We start from the raw sequence: 13,304 nt of genomic DNA, 5'->3' as shown, positions 1-13,304 counted from the left end.
ATAGAGAGTTTTAACAAAATAACTCTAAAATAACCTTAATATTAACCAATATAAATTAATAGAATTTAACTATGATAATCCTATATGACAAAAAATTTAATGTGTTAAGTTGCTTTTTAACTATATAGTATAGATAGATAAATAAATTTAGTACGGAGTAGTAGACTAAAATGTGTAGGAATTAATGTGTGAGTTGTGATGTGTATTTTAATTTAATGCTAAAGCCATGTGGATTTTAATTTAATACTAATGCCATGTGTAATTTAATTTAATGCTTTTATCTAACCTTTTAATTAAATTGTATAGATTTTCCAAAGTATTACTCCTTATATGGTTGTATCTCAATTTTACTGTTCATTTCCTCCAAAAATTTATCCTAAAATTAATGCCTTCTTTTTAATTTTGAATATCCAATAATATTGCCCATATATTAACTTTCCCATTTCCAACATAATAACATTGTCTCAACTCACTTTAGTTAAAAGGATAAAGTAGTATGAAAGTTCGTGCTTAACACATACAAAAATATAACGAAAACTAAAATGAGGTTCTATGCTATCATCTAAATCTTAATTCTTCACAAGATGTCAAGATCGAGTACATTGTACACATGACATCAAACAATAAACATAAGCGGAAAACCATAAATAGTCCCGTGAATTCTCACGGGTAACAAAACTAGTTTATGGTTAAAAGGTGGATTCTTTTACCATTGGGGGAACCCTTGTTGGTAACATTTACAATTTTTTTTTTACGGTCGTAAAAATAGTCTTTATATAGATGACATTTGATTCATTTGGTCAAATGCACTTATTTTAGCAACACCGTAACCTAAAGCGACAAAGTAACTACATCGGATAATAAAAGTATATTGTTGACGTAGAATCATCTTCAACATCCACTACATACTTAAAGGACGTTTACTTGATCGAACAAATCTTTATTCTTTTTTAATCAACCGAGTTTCGGATAAATACGAGTCTCTATCGCAACAGTGCAACACTAATCTGGGTCAAACTCACACCTAACACTAAATTCATTTATAGTCAGTCTTGCTGAAGACGGGTCGGAGCAAGTGACGGGTAATGCCACTCACAAACCGGATAGGGGACAAGGTGGGGCACCCCATGTGCTTCTCTTTCTCTTCTATTTGAGTCATTTATGAGAAGAAATGATATCCATCACTCTAAAGTGACGGATACGTGCCGTCTTCAATGAGATTTTGTGATTCATAAAAGTCAGAAAATAACTACATTGATAGTGAATGATACACAATCTTTCCTCTGAAATTCGATTCGATTTAATAAAACTCGAATGTCCACCTTCTTCGTAGCTTCACTTCGTCTCTCAACTTCGCTAATACTCACAACTTCCAACTTCCGTTCTACTCCCAATTATTTGCAAGTAATTTTTATTTCTTAATTTCTGCTTAATTCAATCGTTTTAGTAATCTTTTAGTGATTAGGTATGTTTGATTGATGATTAATTAGGTCTAATTGCGGAAATAACTCGAAGAATTCATCAATGGCGCAACCTCCGATTTTGTCTATTGCGTTGCCGTCTGATACTGGTCGTGTTCTTAGCATTCAATCTCATACTGTTCAGGTATTCATTTCATCTTCATCATCATCATCATCATTTTATTCATAATTTGATTATGCTTTAGCTCATGAAATCGTATGAAGTTGCTGAATTACTGGATCGATAGTTGTATCAACATTGCTGAAAATGTTGATCATTTGGTTAGAGTGTTAGCAGTGAAACTACTTTTTAGTTGTGAATTGTATGGATATGAATGTGTTGTCCCTGGTGTTGTACTTGATTTTGTTACGAATGCGCGGTTTTTGGTTTGGTTATACATGAAATTGAGCGTGTAATTAGTTAACAAACGTAATAGAAATCAATCATTTTGCATTTTAGAGAAGAGATTGTGTTGTCATAAGAGTCTGAGAGAAGATATGGAGGAATTTTCACTGGTGTAAGATTGAAGAATCTGAACCTATTATCGTGCTATGCACCGAATTATGCAACCTATTTATAAGCCATAGTCATAGTTGAGTTATACATAATAACGTTTTTGAGGATATATGAGCTCCAATTTGCAAAGGCGGGGAAGGACAATTGAGGTGTGCAATATAAGCAGAATTATCTTCCTGTGCTGAGCCGAATCATCAGGTTTTGAAAGTTTCTCTTTTATACAATCCAATGATCCAGTTATATCTTTGAATAAAATTTTGGCACGCTTATTCATGCTCAATGGGGGAAATTTAATAAATTACTCCAATTTGAATGGGTTTGATAAGCTACTGGGTTTGAGCTATATACTAAGACGGTATGATTTCCATTAAATAAGCAACATTAGTGGAGCGAGCTGAAAGCTTAGGATCAAACTGATCTGTTGGAATTGACTCTCCTGATGTCAGTTATACATACAGTAAATAGTTTCCAATTTGATTTGGTGCTTTACCAATGGTTCCTTTTCACAGGGTTATGTTGGCAATAAATCTGCAGTGTTTCCACTTCAGTTGCTTGGTTTTGATGTTGACCCGGTTAATTCCGTGCAGTTCTCAAATCACACAGGCAAGTTGCTTGATTAATTTAAATCCAAACCATTGAAAATTTGACAACTGAGGAGCATCTCTAATTTTGCTTAGGCTGTGGTCCATGCAGGGTATCCGACATTCAAAGGCCAAGTTTTGAATGGTAAAGAACTATGGGACTTAATAGAAGGCCTTGAAGCGAATAATCTGTTGTTCTACACTCATTTATTGACAGGTAGGATGGACAGCGTTCCATGCATAACAGTTTTTCTGAACCTTGTGAGTTTTGATGCCAATTGCTTTTTATGTGCAAGTGAACAAGTGTAAAATTAGTCAGTTAACGACAGAGCCGAATTACCTCTTCAACTGTGGTTAGGTTCTGAAGACAGTCGTGAGTAGATAATTGTTCTCTTGCTCTTTCCCTATCGCAAAAAAGTTCTTCAGAACTTAACTTTTGTCAAAGCCTATTACATGGGTGGTCTTGAGGACTTGAGTGATCAAGCCATTTAGAGGGAAGTCATTTGCATGTTACAAAATTGAACTTCTTGTTGAAATTCGCTGGGCTCAAAAGTGTTAATAGCCCTTTGGCAGTTTGGCTTTTTCACTGTCTGGAAGCAGACATGATTCATCGTTTCTGTATGCCTGATTCATATAAAGGTTTGTTTATCTATCTCAGAACTTCAAGACTCAGTCAACATTCTTTCTGGTTTTGCAGGCTACATTGGTTCAGTCTCATTTCTGAATACTGTTTTGGAAGTCGTTACTAAACTACGTTCTGTGAATCCTGGACTTGTCTATGGTAGGTCTGTGCCTAATGTTATAAAACTTATAATTAATCGAGATGTCTAATGTTAGTTCTAAAATGCATTGTGCCATGGAACTCAAATGATAACATTACATTACCAAATGCTTAAAAGCTGCATTCTTGATAATAACTTATTGCTCATCTAAACAATACTGATAAAAAAATGCATTTTCTAGGGACAATAAATGGCAAGTCCTACGTAGTATTTGTTAGTAGCAGATACTCAGAAAGAGATGGTTTGATATCAGCATAATGAAAAGAAACTATTAGATGTTGTCTTCTTAGCAATGCTGATAAATGAAAATGCATAACGTAGCATTAGGAGATTTTTCTTTTCTTTTCTTTTTTTTTTTTTTTTGAAAGGAGGAGAGGGGGTTGCTTCAGGACAAATTTTATGTCTAATGTCAACATATGCAGATAATGATTCTGCAGTGTATGTGTTCTTCACATAAACTTTATTGTTTTCTGCTCGCATGAAATTCGGATGATAGGACTGTTGAAGTTTTAACCTATTTTCTGGTGCCCTTTTTTTCGCCTAATTCTAATTGGTTTTATGGTATCTGTGAATATTGGCATGTGATTTCCTCTCAGTTTGTGATCCAGTCATGGGTGATGAAGGAAAGCTTTATATCCCCCAAGAGCTGGTATCAGTGTATCGGGAAAAGGTAATTGGTTTATCTATTAGAATATTCATTATGACAAATTTTATGTGTACACTTAATTAGTATATCCTGTATTTGTTGCTACATGGTCTCTGATTTTCCAACCTTGGTTGATTCTGATTTTTATTAAATGTAGGCTTTACTTGCTTATTTTGTTTTATTACGTGTCTATGATTCCACTTGTCATGGGATGGAAATTGAGGACTTCATGTGCTTTTCTATGGTTGTATTGTTGTTCAAGGTTCAAACAGTTCTCAAAGATAAGATCAAAGGCTAGATTTAAAATTCATAATGATCGATAAAACCTACAAATTTAGTTTGGTGGAGCCGTCTTGAATACTCCGTATTAATTAAAATCTATTTACAGCTGAAGAGTTTCTTCTATGTTTTCATCTGCCTTTGCCAATTAATTTAGGTGGGGTGGGGTGGGGTGGGGTGGGGGAATTTTGAGCTGTTTGTTTCACTTGCGCTTCTTTTTTTTGTAATGAATAATTGTATGCTTCCAATGCGTCTGTTTTCCCTACGTGTTCCCTTCTCGTTAATTAGGTTTAGGATTGTTCTTACTTTAATCTGCTTGTATTCTGATGTTAAGGTTGTCCCTGTTGCCTCCATGTTGACACCTAACCAGTTTGAAGCTGAGTTGTTGACTGGATTGAGGTATTATCCCTTGTTTGTGGTTGCTTTAGAAGGTTTAATTTTTACTACTCTGTGTTTGTAAACTTGATCATACTTCGCCTGAACTATGGGTTGTCTACTGGATCAAAAAATGAAGGAGACCTATTCCCTTTTTTCTCGTCTCCTATAACGTTGGTTTTTTTCAAAAACATTTTGAAGACTTTATATGATAGACTGGAAGGGAATGTGGATTGGTTTTATTGATATAAGATAGTATGGAATCCTAGAGACCCATGTGTTTCTTCTTTATAGCATTAACAATGAAAATGTTGTTGGCATGCAATCATATATATGTGACTAATTGCGCCGTCCTCTATTTGTTATGCTATTCTTATTTTGGTTGGGAAGTAGGGAAGCTTTCTGCATCCAGCATTCTTATTGAACTTGCTTTGACATTAGATATTATCCGTCTCTTAACGGGATCTTTTATTTTATGGTCTATGCTTGCCTTTGGTCATAATCAGAATCAGCTGCCATAACATCAACAAAATGTCATGCTTTCAGAATCGTATCAGAAAAAGATGGTATGGAAGCTTGCAACAAACTTCATTTAGCTGGACCAGCTAAGGTGATGTTTTGTTAAATCTTTGTTGAAAGATAGATCATTCAAATTACAGTAAAGCTAAAGAAAAACTATACGAGTATGAAATAATTTTGGGCAATCAATGAATTGATTTTTCAATAGCGTTACTATTTTAGAACCAACTTGAATGGAGTTTGAATAGTTAGTACTTTATCAAGCTGTGATGAATTATGAATATGAGATGATAACTTTTGCAGGTTGTAATCACAAGCATAAATATTGATGGAAGTCTCCTTCTCATTGGGAGCAGTAAAAAGGACAAGGTATGTTACACTTCCATGAGACCATGATTTGAGAAAGTGACTTCGGCTGTTGTTTTCTCAAGGACAATTTTATTCAAATAGGTGCAAGCTGCAATGATTTCTCATCGATATTTAATGTGTTACATTACATTGGGGAAAAGCATAACCTTTGTTTTTGACTATGAAGCTGAATAATAACCAATAAAAATATGAAATTGTTGCTCTTCGCCTTGATGCTCTAACCAATAAACCCGAGGCAATAATTCAGATCCCCCTAAGTAAACCATTTGCTGAATCGATGCCCCCTGATAGAGTGTCAGCGAGCACTACCATCTAGTATTAGTTTAGCATAATGTGAGGGACATATTGTATTTATATGTTATAAATATACGAGTATGGTGGTGCTGTTCAGTCCGACGGGGTGGCTCAGACTTATTTTCCCTTTTTATTATATCTGTATTAGTTATTCATACCTAACAATTGCGTTCTGAAGCGCTGTTTTTGTGTAGGATCAAGCTCCCCAGCAATTTAAAATTATGATACCGAAAATTCCTGCCTATTTCACGGTATGTTGTTATCTGTCGGTCTGTTATTGATTTACTTCCGTAGTATTTGGATGGAACCCCCTTATTCTAGTCTTGTGGTTTTGTGTAGGGAACTGGAGATCTAACAACAGCTTTGTTACTTGGTTGGAGCAATGTAATTGCCCTTATCTTTCTCTATCAAAATGTTGCATGGTTTGATGTCTGATGTTACTTGGTTAAAAATTAAAGCACTCTGTCAATCTAGTTTGATTGCAGACTCCACTCCCATACTCACAATATGGATCAAAGATTGGCTGACCGAATCCCGAACCATGCAACTGTGTTCTTATATTACTTGAGTGTGCTTTTCTTGACTAAGTGTTTGTGTGCTAACTTGTTAACCCTCTTTGTGTTGAACAGAAGTATCCTGATAATCTTGCTAAAGCAGCTGAGCTTGCTGTTTCAAGCTTGCAGGTAATTTCCCCCAGTTTACTTACTTTGACTTCGTCATATCAGTCTTCTATATTACAGTTTTACTTAACATTGTTTAGACTAGATAATTGTCCATCATAAATTTATTATTTTACATCTATTGTTTTTACTATTCCTTAAGAATGAGTTCGATATCTGTCAAAATAAATAAATGCGGAATAATGGGTTTATTCAACACAAATAATATCCATCATCGAATTGCTAATGTTTTGCCTGACATTGTTTTTAACAAGCTCTCCATTTGATTAATGTAAAGGGTGGGCTTGCCTCACACTTTGAGGGTCTTATGCTTCTTCGTGTAGCTATGTGCAACCAGAATCATGATCAAACCATTACGGTTAACTTGTGAGGCTGAGTGATATTTGTGCGTTGTAATAATTAACAATCTTCGTAATTACACTTACGCTTTAAATTGTTCTGAGCCAGCTCATAGAGACTCGGTTACATTTCAGTCTAAGGCTCGGTCAAATTCAAGCTTGAGAATTTGACGCAAACCCGTGCTCGATAGAGTACCACTCGTTTTAGCATCGGATTTATTAATTTTTGTTGACTTTTTAGGAAAGTAGTTGAAGTTTAATAAAAATACTACTAACTGGAATACGTTTTATGTAAAATGTAAAATTGAACTTACAAACTGCGACACAATTTTCTAACCTCCTCCTCCCGTGAGCACCTTATTCTTTCTTCCCCGTTGACTCCTCTTCTTAAGCGTGCATTTCAATTTGTTTTTTTTTTTCTACTTACCTTGGGAAATGTACTTCAACTAAGTTCAAACGCATGATACATCATACGAGCCAAGCTCCGAGCTTTGATTTCAAAAGCTTGTCGGACTTTTGGGCTTTCGAGCTATAACTATATCACAAGTCAATCTCGAGCCTAGGCAAGGTCGGAATCTGATCAGTCCATTTATATTCCTAATTTGACTTCAAAACTTCTCAGGCACTTTTGCAAAGGACGATTAACGACTACAGACACGCAGGATTTGATCCTAAAACCAGCAGTCTAGAGATCCGATTGGTTCAGAGCCAGGACGACATTCGCAATCCTCAAATCAAGCTCGTTGCTGAGAAATATGAATAAGATATGTATTCATTCTATTTCTGATAAACAGTTATATCAAGATGCTAGTTCCCGAAATTATATAATGTTGTTTTAGTATTTTTTTTCCTCCTCTCATCGCTTTGAAAAGGCGCGTTCTTTTCTTTTTTCTTCTCGCTTTTTTTTTTTTTAAAATAAAAAAAATCAGTGTTAAATGTGGGGCAATACTATTCCAACAGGGTACTGAAAGCATCCATGGGACACTGTCGGAACTAAACATGCCCGTTTGCCTTAAAAATAATTGTAGATTTCCACAAGCACATTCTTACCCCATAGCGCTAATAACTTTGAGAAAAGCCAAGTGCCTTACTTGATATGGAAGTTAATCCTAGGGAAGGCATAATGCCACTCCGAAATTACTAATGCCACTCATGTTTGTGAGACGGTAATAGTAACATGCCCTTAGACTTAGCTTATATTATTAACAAAATGTGTAGCAGTATTAAATGTATTATTATCATTTCCCTAATCCTAGAGTGTCCTAACTGCTACTAGATCGGACAAAATTCTGTCGACTCAAATGGTTTCTCATGATTGATTGATACTTCTACAATACACTGGAACTTGAATGTAAGCATATGCTTGAATTGACTTGATGCAATCTGATCTGGTTTGTTATCAGATACAAATGACATTTCAGTAGGGATGCAAATTTTATACTCCCTTTGTCCCAATCATTTGGCCTTTTTTATTCTTTATGAGGGATATTTTAATCAAAGGCAAACAAATGATTGGAATGGAGAGAGAAATGCTCTTCTAACCCTCAGGCGACTTTTATTGACTTCTAAATATTAAACTTCTCTATTTCTTGTCCTGTAGATGATAAAAAAAAAAAACATTACATTCCTATCAGTGATTCATAATGGTGATATTTTTCAATATTATAGTTCATTCATTACTTGGGGGTTAAAATCTAAAGAAAAACAATGCTCTAGTAGTCTTTCACTCTTTTGTAAGTAGGTAAGGCATGACGTTTAATCAAAGTTGACTAGATGGGAGAATATATTTAAGGCTTCGTGATTATTGCTCTAAACATAAAAATTGCTTAACTATGGAGATGGGAAAAATCCAAGGAAACCCGGTTCATGTGCTGATCATTCCATTCCCAGCACCAGGCCATGTCATTCCCCTTCTTGAACTCACCCGCCGCTTACTCACTCACCGTGACAACCACTTTAATATCACCTTTTTTTCAACCCCATCCTCGTTATCTCTCGTCACGCCTCTTCTCTCCGTGTTTCCTCCTCCGCAACTACAACCTCTCATTTTTTCTCCTCCATCCCCATCATCTTCAAATGACGTTATTCCGCCACCCACCGCTAGAGTACGTGCACTCCACGCACTTTCCGACCCGATTATCGCCTGGTACAGGTCCCACCCTTCCCCTCCATGTCTCATTATTTCCGACTTCTTCTGCACCTGGACCCATAAGCTGTGTTCCTGCCTCCGTGTGCCACGTGTAGTGTTCTACCCGTCTGCTGCTTTTAGTAGTGCTGTTCTGTATTCCATGTGGGGACTTGCACCTAACAACCCTGAAAATGACGTGAATCTTGAGGTAGTGTTTGATGACGTGGTGGGGTCACCACGGTTCAAGTGGTTTGAGTTGTCGTTTTTGTTTCGGAGTGGTAAACCAGGTGACCCGGAATGGGATATTTTTCGGGATGACTTGCTAAGCAATCTAACTAGCTGGGGTGCCTTGTTCAACACGTTCTCGGAGATGGAGAAAGTCTACATTGATCACTTTATTAACAAGATGGGCCATAATCGGGTGTGGGCCGTTGGCCCACTTTTGCAAGATGATGTGGCACAAGAGGGCGAGCCTCAGGCTCAGAACTTGATGACATGGCTAAATGACAAGGCCGATTGTTCAGTCATTTATATATGCTTTGGAAGTCTTACAGCATTGACTGGGGAAGAGTCAACTGTTTTGAGAGCGGCCTTAGAGTATAGTAAGGTCCAGTTTGTATGGTGCGCTCGAGAAACGGATGGTGAGGAGGGTATGGATATTAACACGGTTGATTGGGAGTGTGACCCGAACACGGCTAAGAACGGGTTAATAGTTAAAGGGTGGGCCCCACAACTTGCTATTTTGGGGCATCGAGCTATAGGTGGATTCGTGACTCATTGTGGTTGGAACTCGATAGTTGAATCTATATGGCCGGGTGTAGTGACGGTGGCATGGCCGATGGGTGCGGACCAATACTCGAACGCTCAGCTAGTGGTGGATAAATTGGGGTTGGGCTTTCAGGTGAAGTGCGATGGGCCGATGGGTGTTCCCGATCCACAAGAATTGGGTCAATTATTAGTCAAGTCTTTGAGTGCTACCCAATTAGAGAGGGATCGAGTTATAAGACTGGGAAAGATGGCTGCCTCAACAGTAAAGTCTGGAGCCTCGGGCATTGATTTTGACCAATTTGTCAAGTGTTTGAGTGAGTGCATACTACGGAGTAGCGTATAAGGCTCATAGACTTCTATGGTCCTCTCATGTAATAATGAAAGAAAGTGAACTGCTTAAAAAAAGTGTTGCTCATGACATGTCTCAGTCGTGTCGTCCTCAATGCTCTTTGATAAATAGTTAAATACTCATGTCTCAGCCTAAAGTGTGGTATCTAATCATTCTGCTGTGTCAATCAAGTACACGATGAGTCGGACTAAGGGCGTTTGTGACTATGAGAGGTTAGGAACTTCAACCACCGTTTCCTTATTTTCTAGCAATTACAACTCTAGAATAATGTCATAAGTTTTAAGTTGCGCTAGTAATCTAAATAACAAAACACTCAGTCTTACTAATAGAAGTAGAATAGATAACTCCATAATATTGTTCATATTTGCCAAAGCTTGAACAAAACCAGCTGTTACTAGTTCCCATCTGTCTAATACCTAGGTTCAAAACATACACATCTTCAATCCCTATTATTAGTAGTAGTAGCAGTAGTCGAAATATTAGCAGAGCATTAGTAGTGATTATGCATCTGCAAATACCCATCATACACCCTGTTCACATTCTGAGGATTTGCCCTAAGCCATCCACCATAAGGATTCTGCTGGTTGTATTGAGACCCCAACAAATTTGCCATCATTACAGGCTGCTGCTGCTGCTGATACCCATATCCCGCTGATCCACTAGGGTAATTTGGGAATTGCTGGTAATTATTTTTTACCGCTGCTCCAAAATCATACCCTTGATTATCACCGCCATTCTGCTCACGTATCGCCATCAGCTGCATCATGCTCTCAATGTCGTTTGGGTAATTTGCAGAAATACCCTTGAGATAACTTTCCAGTTCTTCCTGGTTTCCTCCATACTGCCATAACCCACCGTCAGCCACTCCTAAGGCTAGTGGGTTAGGGTTCATCTGGTCTTTGTTCTTGCTCTTCTTCTGGTTCTGTTGGTTTTGGTGGTTGTTTTGTTGCTTGGTTTTTTGAGAGTAGAGTTCTGCTTGTTTTCCTGACTTAAGTAGTTTCTTGATCAAAGTTGACGGGTCCACCACCCCTTTAACTATGACCCTCTGCTGTTCTGCATCTATGTTCACTGAGAAAACACCTGAAATCAAAAGCTGATCAGTAGATTTCCACAGTAAACAGATACGGAGTAGATTATATTGGTAATACGACCAAGTAAGTAATTAGCATCAAGGTCATGTAGGTACGGATGCACATGTCATTTGGGGCCTGTTAGGCTGCTAGCAACCAGGTCAGAACTGATATGTTGTTTCGGGTTTGGGTATGTTTCAGGCAAGTTAAGTGTTTATAGGTACATCAATGGGGTATTGATCAATTTCAGGTACCGGGGTTTTCTATATTTTTCTCGTCTCGTCTCATCTCATCTCATGGACGTTGCACCTTAAGTACTAACCGAATTAGCTGACATTCTATGATATTTAAAGTGCAGTCGCAGATAGAAGCTCACAAAAGCACATTAAACTTTACTTAAGAGACTAGCTTATCTCTGCTGAAGTAGCTCCGAAAGCTCTGATAGTTCCGAATGCAATGAGCTAGTAACTTCTAGTTGCAGTGTTGCAGAGTAAGACTCAAACTATCCTTGTACCCAGAATCAATGTGTTAACATCCCAAAACATTTACGAGTATTTTGCCAATATTTCTTTTGGTTTATCCCTCACACTAATCGCGACATTCTAAACAATAATGGCCCCCATTTATTTCCGTTACATTTCATTGCTCACCGGTCTCAAGACGAGTCAGAAATTTTTTAGGACACAAGTTAAATCAAACTACACTTAATTTCAAATCTTTTGTTCAAAAATTATGCTAGCCTAATGCTAAAACCCAACTTGAGACTGGGGTAAAGTTGTTCTAATAACACACAAATACACAATACTTGAGACTGGGGTAAAGTTGTTCTAATAACACACAAATACACAATACTTGAGATAACAAACATGTGATGTTATAGACGACTTCATTTCGACTTTCGGGGTTTTAAGTGTTGGGGAAAAGACCAAAAAAACACTGGTGGGTTCGGATTTTTAATGTCAGAAATTTAAAGGGAAGAAGCGAATCAGTAATGCAATATAGTAAGGAAAAGAAATAACCAAAAATATTTGTTTAAGGCGGTTTTACACTAAGTATTAGAGTAAAATGATCACAAACCTTCAATCTTTGTGAGGATCTTCTTGACTTTTCGACGGCAACCTTCGCAATTAACATTAACTTTCAGAACCCATGTCTGTAAAACAGAGTCAAAATATCAAAACTAGTTAACACAAACATACAAAAATAGAAAATAAAAACAGCAACTAAATTTGAACCCACATTAAAACAACCTCAATGTTCAAGACTACTTGTTGTTGCTGCTGTTGTTGCTGCTGTTGTTGAGGTGGTGGTTGTTGTTGCTGCTGTTGCTGTTGCTGTTGTCGTTGCAGCAGCTGCTGTTGTTGTTGTAGTAGTTGTTGTTGATGAGAAGGCATTGTCAAACTAAACTTGAGTTTCCTGCCAAAAAAAAATTGGAGTAAAATAAAGCCTTTTAAAAGCTCTGTTTTTAAGAACTTGTAGTACAGGAGTATGTGTATGTAAGTTCCGTGTGTGGGAAGTTTAAATAGAGTACTAGTATGGATTTACACAAATTCGTCTGCGTTTTAACTTAAAACCGGTCAAATTTACCCATATGAGATGGTTAGGATAAAAAACAAAATGCATTGGAAAAGGAAAAAAATTACTAGTATATATCAATGTGGGTGACCTGTGTTAAACTTGAGAATTAAGACCAACTGATAGATTTATGAAGGAACACATGCATAAATAGTGAGGGGGCTGTGAAAATGACTAAGGGGAGGTCACTGGTGAGAGGGGGTTTTCTGCAATGAATAGTACAAAAAGACATGCTGCAGGAATGTAGAGTACACTCTTTCCTCGTGAACGTCAAATCATTGCTCCTTCCTTTTACTTGATTTGGTAATGTCTTTTGCTTCATTTACTACGCCAACTTAGACCGGCAATACGCCAATATACACAAACTACAAAATAAAAAACGTTTTATATTGTGGGACGGTCTACTTTTTTCAAAAAATTATTCATTATTGTTAATAATGAGTTATCTTTACACAAAATGAGACTGTATTACACAATAATTATTGGCCTATGTATCTTCTTTCTTCAAACTAATTTAGCTTTATTTTTCAATTCCTCCATTTATATCACAAGAAATCTAGTTTAGTTTTCATTA

General features: G+C 36.9%; 3 protein-coding genes across 5 annotated transcripts; 2 read left to right on the top strand and 1 right to left on the bottom strand.

The window, feature by feature from the left end:
- Positions 1-1,223: 1,223 nt before the first annotated feature.
- Positions 1,224-7,703, top strand: LOC141643194 (pyridoxal kinase). Its single transcript, XM_074452236.1, has 13 exons — positions 1,224-1,404; positions 1,491-1,605; positions 2,487-2,580; positions 2,671-2,775; positions 3,256-3,339; positions 3,937-4,010; positions 4,600-4,664; positions 5,187-5,250; positions 5,463-5,528; positions 6,017-6,073; positions 6,162-6,206; positions 6,452-6,505; positions 7,463-7,703. Exons 2-13 carry the CDS (start codon positions 1,525-1,527, stop codon positions 7,601-7,603), a joined length of 930 nt encoding a protein of 309 aa, XP_074308337.1. The 5' UTR covers positions 1,224-1,404; positions 1,491-1,524; the 3' UTR covers positions 7,604-7,703.
- A 969-nt stretch (positions 7,704-8,672) lies between these two features.
- On the top strand, positions 8,673-10,079 carry LOC141641516 (flavonol 3-O-glucosyltransferase UGT89B1-like). The gene has a single exon (XM_074450175.1). It carries the CDS (start codon positions 8,673-8,675, stop codon positions 10,077-10,079), a length of 1,407 nt encoding a protein of 468 aa, XP_074306276.1.
- A 327-nt stretch (positions 10,080-10,406) lies between these two features.
- On the bottom strand, positions 10,407-12,917 carry LOC141643195 (uncharacterized). 3 transcript variants are annotated; one of them, XM_074452239.1, is made up of 4 exons: positions 12,822-12,917; positions 12,406-12,571; positions 12,233-12,308; positions 10,407-11,165 (listed from the first exon to the last, which is right to left on the bottom strand). In XM_074452239.1, the coding sequence occupies exons 2-4, from the start codon at positions 12,547-12,549 to the stop codon at positions 10,576-10,578; spliced, it is 810 nt and encodes a 269-aa protein (XP_074308340.1). In that variant the 5' UTR covers positions 12,550-12,571; positions 12,822-12,917; the 3' UTR covers positions 10,407-10,575. The 3 variants fall into 3 exon arrangements, with proteins under 3 accessions (XP_074308340.1, XP_074308339.1, XP_074308338.1); XM_074452238.1 differs by having other exon boundaries at positions 12,799-12,886; XM_074452237.1 differs by lacking the exon at positions 12,822-12,917 and having other exon boundaries at positions 12,406-12,686.
- Between the last annotated feature and the right edge of the window lie 387 nt (positions 12,918-13,304).

This window comes from Silene latifolia, chromosome 2 (assembly GCF_048544455.1).
Source record: "Silene latifolia isolate original U9 population chromosome 2, ASM4854445v1, whole genome shotgun sequence".
Classification (NCBI taxonomy): Eukaryota; Viridiplantae; Streptophyta; class Magnoliopsida; order Caryophyllales; family Caryophyllaceae; genus Silene; species Silene latifolia.
This window is presented reverse-complemented; position numbering and strand designations above follow the sequence as displayed.